The sequence below is a fragment of the Eschrichtius robustus genome, chromosome 15 (assembly GCF_028021215.1).
Source record: "Eschrichtius robustus isolate mEscRob2 chromosome 15, mEscRob2.pri, whole genome shotgun sequence".
NCBI lineage: Eukaryota > Metazoa > Chordata > Mammalia > Artiodactyla > Eschrichtiidae > Eschrichtius > Eschrichtius robustus.
The window spans coordinates 7,434,554-7,446,807 of NC_090838.1; the positions used below are offsets into that span (position 1 = coordinate 7,434,554).

At 47.8% G+C, this 12,254-nt stretch overlaps 1 protein-coding gene and 1 non-coding gene across 2 annotated transcripts; both read right to left on the reverse strand.

Annotated features, from left to right (window-relative positions):
* Nucleotides 1-327: 327 nt before the first annotated feature.
* Nucleotides 328-7,589, reverse strand: ODC1 (ornithine decarboxylase 1). Its single transcript, XM_068564281.1, has 12 exons — nt 7,363-7,589; nt 4,839-4,985; nt 4,617-4,748; nt 4,196-4,369; nt 3,839-4,011; nt 3,429-3,563; nt 3,218-3,299; nt 2,931-3,014; nt 2,109-2,271; nt 1,915-2,027; nt 1,614-1,828; nt 328-810 (listed from the first exon to the last, which is right to left on the reverse strand). Exons 3-12 carry the CDS (start codon nt 4,716-4,718, stop codon nt 666-668), a joined length of 1,386 nt encoding a protein of 461 aa, XP_068420382.1. The 5' UTR covers nt 4,719-4,748; nt 4,839-4,985; nt 7,363-7,589; the 3' UTR covers nt 328-665.
* LOC137778241 (small nucleolar RNA SNORA42/SNORA80 family) lies at nt 5,884-6,015 on the reverse strand. The gene has a single exon (XR_011076819.1). It is a non-coding gene; the product is annotated as a small nucleolar RNA SNORA42/SNORA80 family (small nucleolar RNA).
* Nucleotides 7,590-12,254: the final 4,665 nt, after the last annotated feature.

Consider the following 12,254-nt stretch of genomic DNA (forward strand, 5'->3'; position numbering starts at 1 on the left):
GGGTGGACTGAGCCGTTAACAGCAGAGACTGCCCACTGTCTCGCCCCTCCTTTTCCTTCCACCGCACACGGGGCTAGACCCACTCACTATTCTTTCTGAGAATCCACAGCAAACTTCCTACAGGACTCGTGGACTTGAAATAAAAACGTCCAACAGGAAAAAGGCATTCCACGGATCTTCAAAGTATTAAAAACCTGTCAACTCCTTAGTCCTCTGGGGGGGCAATTTTCTCAGCCTATGGGAAAAAACATCAATTCCCCACCTGTAAAACACACTCAAGGTGAGCCATTTGGAATGGACACACTGTAAAAATTTCCCAATGCCTAATTATTTCAAGATACTTTATTTACTTTAAAACAGGTCACATCACTAAGCTTCTGGCCCATTCTGCCAATGCACAAGCTACAAATGCTTGCTCAGCAGTTGAGGGGCACGCTTTAGTAGCATGTTTGAAAAGTGAATAAAAATCCATATAAAACAAATATTCAAATAGTTTCCATAGGAACACAGATAAGTGTGACCCCATCGCCTAGTCTTCCACATTGCTGCATCTGTGCCAACCCTATTCACATAGACATCCAAAACTAGCAGTAATTAAGTTAAGTGGTCCCCCCCAAACCCTTAAATCAAGCTAAACTCGCAGTTAACAGCTACAAGAATGGTATCTACACATTAATACGAGCTGAAGCACAGGCTGCTGGGTGCCGTTTCATTCCACTCTCCCAAGCACAGGACACAGGCAGAGTGCCAACATCCTGCTCCTCTACTCCGGGTGGGAAGTCGTGGTTCTGGATTTGCTGCATCAGTTGCCTGAAAGAGACAGAAGTGGCATGTTCAGAAACCCTGAGTCACCCCTCACTGAGCAATTTCACACTGAGAAACTGAGAATAACTTATTCATGAGCCTATTTATGTCCTTGGTTACTATGTCATCAGGAAGCAATTCAACGTAGCTCTACAGCAAGCATTTCTTCAGAACCATCTTTATGGTAACAAGGAAAGCACAAGTCACAGACACTAATTAAAATATTCTAGTTGGGGCTTCCCTGGTGGCGCAGTGGTTGAGAATCTGCCTGCCAAGGCAGGGGACACGGGTTCGAGCCCTGGTCTGGGAAGATCCCACATGCCGCGGAGCAACTAGGCCCGTGAGCCACAATTGCTGAGCCTGCGCGTCTGGATCCTGTGCTCCGTAACAGGAGAGGCCGCGATAGTGAGAGGCCCGCGCACCGCGATGAAGAGTGGCCCCCGCTTGCCGCATCTAGAGAAAGCCCTCGCACAGAAACGAAGACCCAACACAGCCATAAATAATTAAATAAATAAAATTAAAAAAAAAAAAATTTCTAGTTGCATAGAAATATCCTGATCTTTTCTAAAATGATCATGCCTTAAAAATCTGAAAATACAGATCACTATTACTGAAGGGATTTTCCTTCCATTGTACTTTCCAAAATTTCTAAAGCATACATTAATACGGAGAGAAAAACAATGAAAAAAAATTGTTACTATTTAATCCTAGGTAAAGCAATTTCTTATTCGACAAGAGCAAGCATAATAAATCCAGGAAGGTTTTATTTTCTTATCGGAAACATAAACACACACACTGCTGTCACTCACCATGTTGGCCCTGACATCACATAGTAGATGGTCGGTCTCTGGAATCCATTGAAAGTGGAAGCAGCAGCGACAGTGTAAGCACCCATGTTTTCAAAGAGCATCCAATCGCCCACATGCATCTCGGGCAAGTTACAGCGCTCAACAATGCGATCCAGGCCATCACAGGTCGGTCCCCAGATGCTGGATGAATAATACTTCTCATCTGGTTTGGGTCTCTACATTTGAGAGAGAAACACACACCTGATTACACTTGTTCTGACCAATCATCTTAACTGCTGTACACAGCATGTTCAGAAGGTACCTTCTGCAGAAGAGGCTTCACGTGCGCATGATCGTAGAGGATGCAGTTGAAGGATCCATATACTCCATCATTCACGTAATACATAAACGTCTGTTCACTTGACTCATCTTCATCTAGAAAAGCAGAATCAGTCTCAATTGCCACTTTATGGACCAACTTTGTTATACACGCGATGAGTCATCCTTTGTACGTACCATCAGAGCCTGTCTGTTCCTTTAATACGCGTTTTTTGGCAATGATATTCACTGCTAGCGTGAAAGCTGACGCAACATAGTATCTGCCTGGCTCAGCTATGATTCTAACTCCAGAGTCTGATGGAAAATACTTGTCCAACGCCGGGTTGATTACACTGGTGATCTACCAGAGTGAGATAGAAAAGAGCAGTTGGTCATCAAGGGGAACTCACACAGACCAGCACTCTGTGACATGACACATCAAAAACACTGAGAGCAGTCATCAGTAGAGAGGTTTACCCTCAAACAACAGCAAAAGATAAAACATCTCCCTGAAAACCAGCCTGTACATCCCTGTGGTTTCATTTTGATTCCCCTCCAGACACCCTTTCTACCCTCTTTAAGATGTTATGGGTATGACTTTATTAAACAATGATACAAGTTTATTACCACTTACAAAGTGCCTAAATGTTTTTATCTAGCAAATACGTGCCAACAGAACAAAACTTTCTATTCTGCCTATTCACATAATTTTAACAAAAAAGAATACGGATTTATTTTATAAGTGAGTAGCATATAATGGCCTAACTTCTTCTAGTTCCTTGACCAGGGGTCGAACCCGGGCCCCCTGCGTTGGGAGCTCGGAGTCTTATCCACTGTGCCACCAGGGAAGTCCCTTAAGTACAATTTTAAATAGCACAGAAGTCATTCAAAATACCACACCAAGACATTTATTTTCATGTTTGTAGAGTCCCTTTACTATCTGTTAAAACTAGTAAGTTTTGAAATATTCCAAAAAGGAACTTGCTAAGAGCTACAGATTATAGTTTTGTTATAAATTACCTCTTCAAATTTAAGCTTTACATCCTCAGATCCAGGAAAGCCACCACCAATATCAAGCAGATACATGTTGAAACCAACCTCAGCCTAGAGTCAAGAAAGTTAATTCAATCAAATTAAGTCAATCAAGTAGCCAGATTCATAACAAGTCATGAAAAATGCATGCAGCAGATAGGGTTAAATGTCTGTAATATGAGATGACGTCTACAAAAGGTCAATTCTGGAATTGGGACTAGTTATTACTGTCACCCTTGCCCCCCTCCTCCCACTTGGGGTTCACATATACTCACTCCCATGTCAAAGACACAGCGGGCATCAGAGATGGCCTGCACAAAGGTCTCCGGATCAGTACAACCACTTCCCACATGGAAGCTGGGGCAAAAAAAGTAGAATATGCTATTTCTTACTATTTCTGGAAATAACTATTCATAGTGGGAGAAAACCTATAAAACTTGCATTGTCTAATCTTAATCTCTACCTCTGCCATCACCAAGATCTCACCTGACACCAATGACATCAATATCTAGCTCTTTCGCCCGTTCCAAAAGAAGCCTGCTAGTTTTGAGTGTGGCACCAAATTTGACACTGAGGCGACAGACTGCTTTGGAATCATCAGTGGCAATCCGCAAAACCAACCTAGAAGCAAGAAAAGTGTATCAAGTTTCCCATGACAGAAGATCACCTACAGCCATGATTAAGACAGAGACTCCTTGGCTCTGATACCCTGTGGTTTGAGTCTAATTTGGTTTTATTAATCAAGAGGGTTTAAGCTTTTTTCCACTTTGTCTCTGACCCAGTACACAGATAATTTACTAAAGTATGGAAATCTAACAACTGGAAATTTGAGTTTGTCTGCCATTATTATACAGATGCCACATCTGACCCTGCCCTCAAATGGAGGAGTAACTCACTTGGCCTTTGGATGTGCCCTGGCAACTTTCATCAACTCAACTTCGCTATCAAAAGTCATCATCTGGACTCCATTATTGGCAGCATATTTAATCTGAGACACTTGTTTACAAGGGTTTGCATAGATAATCCTCTCTGGAGGCACCCCGAGACTCTGCACCAACTGGATTTCAGTCTGAAAAGGAAAAGGTGTTACAAGACATGTAGCTAATACACGGAAGCAACAGAAAAACATGGGAAGCTGTCACCATCCCCACTCAGTTCACTAGCACCTCCTGCCCCAGCAACGCAATTTCGATCTGCCCTGCTGGGAACACCGAGGCCATCACAGTCACGTGAGTTCTGGGGCTTTTGCTCACCTTGCTGGCACAGTCAAATCCTGTCCCTATGGCAGCTAGGGTCTTCACTATGGTTCTGCTATCATTGCATTTGACTGCATAGAAGGGGGTGACCCGAGGAAGAGCTTTAAACCATCTCAGATGTTTCTTCAGGATGTCTCCCAGGTCCGCAACATAGAAGGCATCCTTATCGTCCTGCGGTAACAGGAAACACATCAGCAGCCTAACGGTATGTCCAACACGCAGCCTTCCCTGCTCATGAATCCTGCTCTATTTAGTCAATCCCTGGCATGAATATCATTATCATTGGACGATCCATAGCCAATTAAATTCTGAATTCCCTACGAAGACACTCCCATTTCCGCAAGACCCCACTGAAGCTTCCCATCCAACCCAACATTCTCAAAGCTGCACTCCCAGCAAGGACTTAACATCCACTTACAGAAGAAGAAACTTCATTAATTTTTTGGTCCAGAATGTCCTTGGCAGTGAAGCCTTCATCCAAGAAATGGCAGTCAAACTCTTCATTACTAAAGTTATTCATGGTTCCTTGATACCTTTCTGAAACAACAAACTGCAAACAGGGCAGCCAATTTACTCAGAAGTCTTAGCAATACGTAGTAACTCCTAATAAGATAAACCTGCAACAACCATGAATACTTACAAGGGAAACTAAGAGATGAAATTTAAAGAAATTATGCCAGCTTTTCACAAAGGCAATTCTCCAGGAATTCCAAGTCCCACTGAAGGATGGGCGTGCCCTTGCTGCAGCAGTGAAAATGTCCTGACAAACGCACAATCTGCTGTCCACCTTCGGAACACATTAAATTGGAAGATCAGTTACTGACAGCACACACAAGCAGCAGGACTACTCAAGCACCCTCCACAGACACCTCACTCACTGGGTTTGGGAATCCCATTATTCCTAGGTTTAGGTCACGTGATCCCATAAACCTCAATGGAATGAGGACACCACAGATTCAACACTAGATTTTTTTCACACTGAACTTCCATATATAGTACTGACCACCTCAAAAAAAGAAGCATTTCAAATACCCCCGGTAAAAAATGCTGAATGCAGGTTTCAGAAGCTTTCCTGCACTTAGTTCACTGATAGGGAAAAAGTTTCATGACAGTTAGCTTACTTTATTTAGGATCTGTTTCTCTTCAGAAGCTTAAAATAGCATGACAGCAGTTTTTCACAGTAGCTATCTGCACACCTTGCTGTCTCCTAAGTCTTGCACAGAAAAACTTTTAGTGACTAACAGGCATCACTGCCCTCAGTTTACTGAGTGCTCTTAAGTTTCCTGAGAATTTTATGAGCTAATTTTCATGCTAGGCATGTGTTTTTTGATCCTGCAATCTTCAAATCAACATAATGTGCTACAGTTGCTGTAGCTGATCAGAAATCAGTATTCTTAAACCAGCACTGCCTACTAGATTAGCAATTCTGGGAACCTCAACTGTCCTTACAGGCACTCTAATACTTGCTTAGCTATGAATGATCATCACCTGGTAATAATTTTTGACTAACTTTATGAATACCAAAAATAAGCCAACAATAATTTATGAATAAGCAAAAATACAGCTCATTTAACAATCAGAGCCACTGTCCTTGGCCTCCATGAAATGCGACATTGGTCAATGACAGTTATCTTAAGATTACTGATTTTAACCTATTTAATTTCTGCCAGGGAGGGCTTCTTTTCCACTGTGCAACCCGCTTCAGTGCCTGCAGCCTACGGGCAGAGGCCAGGCAATGGTTCCGGGCCAGTTTGCTCTGGCATGGGACACTATGAGAGGCCCAGGGGGACGGGCCTGCCATAAATCCAAACCCATGCACGGTAGAGCTTGCAAGACTTGATCTAATGTGACTTGCTGGCACTGTCAACCTCCTACGTTGCCTAAATCGCGCACAGGGGAAGGGAAGAGACTAACTGCCAGCAAACCCATTTTGTCTATATAATAACATTTAAATACACTCACCGGAGACAGACTGGGCTATTTAGAGTCTTGTTAAACATTTTTAAGGCAATATTCAGGCTTAAGCTTAGGACGTTTTTGTTTCTCTGAAATACACCCCTACTAAGTATTTTGCTTTCTTGCATCTTTCAAAGCTTCATCTCAATAACTTTTGATATAGAGACATTTCACCCAAGAACACCTTTTGGTGTTCTTTCTGTACAGCTAAGTTACTTAAAATGACTCGGATTAGCACAAGATAGCACCTCTCTGCTATGAAATGCTTTACTGCCAACTGGGTAACGTTAGAAAAGACAGGTACTAATTCAAACAGCAACTGAAAAATTTACAAGTCAACTAAATTACGCCCTATTTTAGGTTTGAATGAAGTCAACACATTCTTCGTCCTCCCTAGACATTTCTAAGAGGTTCTACTCCCCACACTTTCCCCCATTATTTCGGATTTTCAAACACAGTTGGTCTTTTTGGGAAGATCTTGGGACTGGCTCCTATGCCTAAGCCTGAACTGGGATCTTAATAATATAGGTTTTTCTTGACTCACCAAGTCATTCAAAGACCCGTAAACAACTCTAAGCCATGGCCGGCTGAGTATTACCAGTTGTTATTACAAGGTTATCTCATCTCAGCTCTAGCGACCCGAGTGGGTTTCTATATTGGGTCATTCGCTCTGTACACATAGCACAAAAAACAGCTAAAAAAAAAAAAAAAAAAAAAAAGGAAATTCCAGGGCAACACGGCGGAATGGCACGTCTCTTCCTTCTAGAAGTGAGTGCGAGCGATGGGCGCCCGGAGACCTGCGCCGGCTCGCCTCCTACCTCTCCTGCACCTGCTACCGGACTGCCACATGGGTTTTAAAAAAAAACAGCGGTTGAAGGAACGACCGACCCTTTTCAACAGCTTCCGGCTCAGAAACCCTCACTGACGTGGTTCGGAGGAGATGAACCCCGGGCCGTTCCAGCCCAGGCTGCCCTGAGCCGGGAGGGCGGCCGCCGTGCGCGCCGGGGGCCGGCTTCACCGGGGACGCCAGGGCCGGGGCGCAGCGGCTCACCGAAGTCAGGGGCCAGCGGCCGGCTCTGCGACCACGTGTCCTCGCAGCTCCAGGGCGCGGGAGCTGCTCCGGCCTCAGGCCGGGCCTGGGCGCAGGGACACGTGGCCGTCACCCCCGCTCCCCCGGCCTTCCAACCGCCCGGACGCGCCCCTCTCACCTTAGAGCGCACGGGCGTCGCGGGCAGACCCCATGGAGACCAGACGCCGCCGCCGAGCGCGCAGGGCCGCCGGCCGCCCCGCCGCTGTCCCCGCCGCCTCCGTCAGCCGCCCGCCCGGCCGCCCGCCGCCTCACTCCCTCCCGCGGAGAACCGCCGGCCCGAGGTGGCGCCGGAGCGCTGGCAGAGGGACGGCGGCGGCGGCGGAGGCTGAGGGGACTGACAAAGCCCGACTCGCCGCCGCTCCGCTACTTATAGCGCCGCGCGTGTCGTCATGGAAACGCACCAGCTCAAACCAGCCGCGATCGGTTCCGTCCGGGCGTCCTCCCAGGGAGGGGGCGGGGCGCGGCGGCGGCCAACCCGGAGCCAGGCGGAGGGCCGGGGGGCGCGGGCGGTTAGACGTCAGCGTATCCGAGCGCCCCCCGCCCCTCCCGGGCTAGCTGCAGGCCCGCGCAGGCGCACACGCCGCGGGCCCTGGGCTCCAATAACGCACCCTCAGGCGCCTGCGCCTGGCGCTGCGCCTGGGGCCAAGAGCCGCAGCCGAAGAATTGCGAAACCTGCCTCTGACCGCCGCCAAATTTCAGCTCCTGCGCCAAGCAGCACTGTTCTTCTACCTGGCATTAAATGCCTCGTGCCCGCGGGCGGAGAAAGGAAATCGCGGGCGCGAGCGGGCCACGTGGACCCCACCTGGCACACTCTGGCTCCTTCTGCCCGGCGTCTCCATTCCTATGGGAGGGACCTGGAAGCGATTCTGGCGTAGTTACACCCCACGAAGAAGGGGGCAGAGACGCAGAAGGGAGAAATGTCATCCGGCAAGTTAGCGGCACAGCTGGGGGCAGCTCCCGAGTCACTGCGCCTGTAAACCGTGTCTAACATATCCAGGTGTCTTCCGACTAGGTGGCAGACAGCAGTGGACAAGCGAAGATACACGTTATGCTTACTAAGCCAAAGACTTGTCTAAGGGCATTAGGGGAAGGGGTAGGAAGTAACAGGTCTGCAAGCCACCGAGCGATCCACTGCCCTTAGTTGTATTGGGTGGCACTCATCAATGACTTCTTTAAGGGCAGCTGCGATTGGCACGCTTTGGGAGAGTTGAGTCCCAACACACCACCAGTGTCTACTCAAGAAATACATATGGCAAAAACTGTGTCATCAATTGGGAGTCCCCAAGAGTGCAGCCAAGGCTCTGGTGGAGAACTGGCCTCTCCAGGGTGCAGGCCACCCCCCGACTGCCGGCCCCAGGGAGGGATTTGGGGCACTTTTTTCCCCTTGCATTTTTACCATTCCTTCCCTTGTAGACAAAATCCAACAGGTGATTATGTCCCAACCTAGGGTGTGACCGACCTGAGGGCTGCGGGTGGGAGTAAAACGGTGTGAAACTAGCCCCAGGCACACAGTCAGTGCACGGGACCCTGAAAGAGCTCAAGACTGTAGCCCACCTTGGACCCAACTTGCTGTGTGATCTTGGGTAAGGTACCTCCCTTCTCTGGGCCTCAGAAGAAGGCTGGACTAGAAGACCCAAGGATCTTTACAGCTACAGAAACCTCCTTTGTGAGGAGGGAGTACTTGTTTGATGAATGCAGGAATGAATGAGTATCTAACTCTCCCTGGACCATGCACGACTTCCACAGAATCAAGAACAGGGAAAACAGCAGTAAACAGTAACGAGTCTTCATATGTGAAGGGATATGACAGGCTGAGCTCCCTTTTCTCTTGGCCACCCTGATCAACCTTATTTCTACATAGTCCTTGAGCAACCACTGGGTACCAGTGAGAGAGAGGGAGAGGGGAGTTATCCCCATCCCAGCAAGTTTAATTCCTAGGAGGGCATGAGATTAATAATGAAATTAACAGTCCCATCAGACACCATTACAATCCCAGGCACTAAGTGGGACAGCTTTGATTCCATGGTGAATGCTCTGGTATTTGTCCCCACTCTGAGAAGAAACATTTTGTTCCAGTGACACGCAGATTTTTCCTCAAACTCCGGAAGTCTCCCATGTCCAGAGCTGGGGCCGAGAGGGGAGCATTGTCTGCACTGCCCAGCTCTCCGAGGCACATCAATCAACCAGTCCTTGCGTGGCAAACACTGTCCCCACTATTCGGCTTCCTCCCAGCAGAGGGAACCGGCTGTCTCAGCGTGTGGGATCCTAGTAGGAGCCCGGTGCGGAGGGAACGATAGCCAGCACCCCCGTCCCGCCCGCAGCTTGCCTTGTGTGACCTTGACCATCTCCTTGACCTCCTGTGAGCCTCTCTCCAGCCATCAAGGGAAGAGTTCGGGCCTGATCTAGAGTCCCTTTCAGTTCAGTTCTGTGATCGTATTTTAGAATTAGAAGTATTAGCTGGAACCCAGAGGCGAGTTCTTGATTCAGGAAGCCAGGTGATCTGTCCCTCTGCTGCTCATATGTGCTACTCACATGTGGTCACTTCCACACACTGCCTCTCCTGCTAGCCCACCCCAAGCTGCCCATGTGCTGCACTTTCCCCTGGGGAGGCCTGGCCTTGCCCAGGTGCCACATCTTGACCCAGATGGGGAAACAGAAGCAAGAGAAGGAGGAAGTACGGCTTCCCCAAGAGCTGGCCCTCCTGGCCGCAGACAGACTCTTAGAGTTTGGCCCTGGGTCTGGGAGTCAGCCTGCCTGAGTCATTAAACCCAGTTACCAATCTGGATCTGAAAAGATAAACCTACAGTGACTAAACCTGGCTTTGTTCAGATGCATGGCATTCATGTTTTTCTGTATATTTTCAGTAGAGTTTATCTTCTCCCTTACTTTTATTTTTTTCCTTAGAGAAAAGCAGCAGATCCTTGAAAACTATGTGAAGTCCAACACCTAGAAGTTACCCTTACATGAAGATGAAGCTTTTGTGTTTGGCGCAGAAGCAGTACCTTAGGGAAGTGAACAGAAACATCTGAAACCACGTTGGACATGCCAATAAGATCTGTACCCTTAGTCATCCCACCTAAGTTCTGGGACCACCTCCAATTTTTTTAGCTACCCTCAGCACCTAGCTCATCCCTGGGTATCACTTCTGCTGTCTGGATCTCAAGCTCTTCCTGTAAAATGCACTCTGGCTGGACTGGACTGAATGAAAACTCAGGCTCTTGCACTCTGATGTTCTAAGAATCTCTGACTTCTTTTACAAAGAGCTCTGTATGAATCTGCAAATCACATTTTCTGAACCCAAAGTGAGGACATGTCTGGCGCAGAAGGTATTTTTTCTTAACTTACTTACCCGAAAGGGCTTATAGAGGTATGTGATGATTACAAATTTAAGGAGTCACCTTTACTGAGAAGAAGTAACATAAAAGACAATGGTCAGCAAGAATTTATGTATCCATGTCCTCAGTAATGGAAGAGTCAACATTCCAGTAAAAATTGAGAACTTTCTGGGAAATGGGTTTGTGTTCTGTCCACACGTCCGTGGTCATATATATTCTGCACCAAATTTCTTCCCAGCAGTGTAGTAAGAGTTGACTCTGGAGGGAGGCTCATGACATCCAGCCACAGGAGGACTTTGGGAGGTTAGGACCTGTCCTGCAAGGATGCCACAACTCAGGGAAATAGGAATTAGTCACGGGACACTGCTAGTCACATGTGGATGCTGGACCAAAAATAATGTTTGGAAGCTCAGTTACTCACTAACGCTCCAGGCTTGCCCTTAAATTGTTTTAGGTGTTTCCAAAAATCCAATCCACCCTCTGAGGCGGAAAGTGTACCATCTTTGCCAATATCCAAGTGATGTGCCCTGGGCACAGGGAACTTCCGTGGAGGCCCTCCTTGCTCTGAGCAACACAGGTGTCATCGGAGAAGTAGAGCATCTCCAAAAGTACCTGTTGGAAGCCAAAGACACCAGTGTCAGTGGAAGTCCCGGGACGTTTGTATATGAAGTGCTGTTGCATCACCGCCCCACCCGGCCTCCGCCCTGGTGTGGCTCCCTGGGAGTTGCTGGGACAAAGGCCACCTGGCAGGAAGTGGGCCAGGCCTCTGGGAGCCCAGCAAGGCCCTGCGGCACGTCAGCGGCCACGTAGTACATTGCAGAGAAAAGGTGGCCTCTGTCCAGAGGTTGAGAAGCAGGAGCTCACTTGCCTGGCGCATTGATTTTAGCGATGCTTTGCTTCCCACAGCCTGCCTTTTCAGTGGACTGAAGACAGAGTCCCAGGAAGTGTGTGCCCAGGCCAGCTTCAGACATGCCACCTTCCTAACACGTGGGCTGACCTTAGGACAGAAGGTTTCAGATCTGACCACTTGTTTATTTAAAGCCCTTCGCTGGTGGCCCTTGGTCCACAGGGTAAAGTCCAAATGCCTTAGCCTAGCACCCAGGAGCCTCCGAGGTCTGCCTTGCTCACCTTCCCAGCCTCATCCATCTCCTGCCACTCTAGCCACCTGAAACCACTCTGCTCTGCAGGCCCTGCATGCCTGACATCACAGCATGGATCACACCGTACGGACACCTTGGGCCTCCCCCACTCCCACTCCCTTTGAAGTTAGGACCATGATTTACTGGTCTTCATAAGTGTCTAGCCCAGTACCTGGTACACAGAAGTCGCTCAATCTTGTTAAATTGAAACTAGGGCTGTTCTGAGACATCTGTGATTTGTATTTGCTACATGACTGATTAACTCGTGGGAATTTCTCCCCACGTGCTATCTAAAATTTGTGGGACAAAAGATTCGGAATATTTTCCTTTGGTCGTTTATTCATTCATTCGTACAATACATGTCTGTTTTTTTTTTTAATTTTTACTTTTTAGCACCTTTAATTATTATTTATTTACTTACTTACTTATTTATTTATTTATTTTTGGCTGTGTTGGGTCTTCGTTTCTGTGCGAGGGCTTCCTCTAGCTGCGGCAAGCGGGGGCCACTCTTCATTGCGGTGCGCGGGCCTCTCATT

What these genes read in the sequence shown, in the direction of transcription:
- ODC1 (XM_068564281.1), bottom strand. Translation starts at nt 4,718, where the DNA reads ATGAATAACTTTAGTAATGAAGAGTTTGACTGCCATTTCTTGGATGAA. An exon ending in GCTGTGTCTTTGACATGGGA is followed by an intron (nt 3,015 to 3,217) that starts GTGAGTATATGT and finishes TCTTGACTCTAG; the next exon opens with GCTGAGGTTGGTTTCAACAT. An exon ending in GGAACAGACAGGCTCTGATG is followed by an intron (nt 2,028 to 2,108) that starts GTACGTACAAAG and finishes CTGCTTTTCTAG; the next exon opens with ATGAAGATGAGTCAAGTGAA.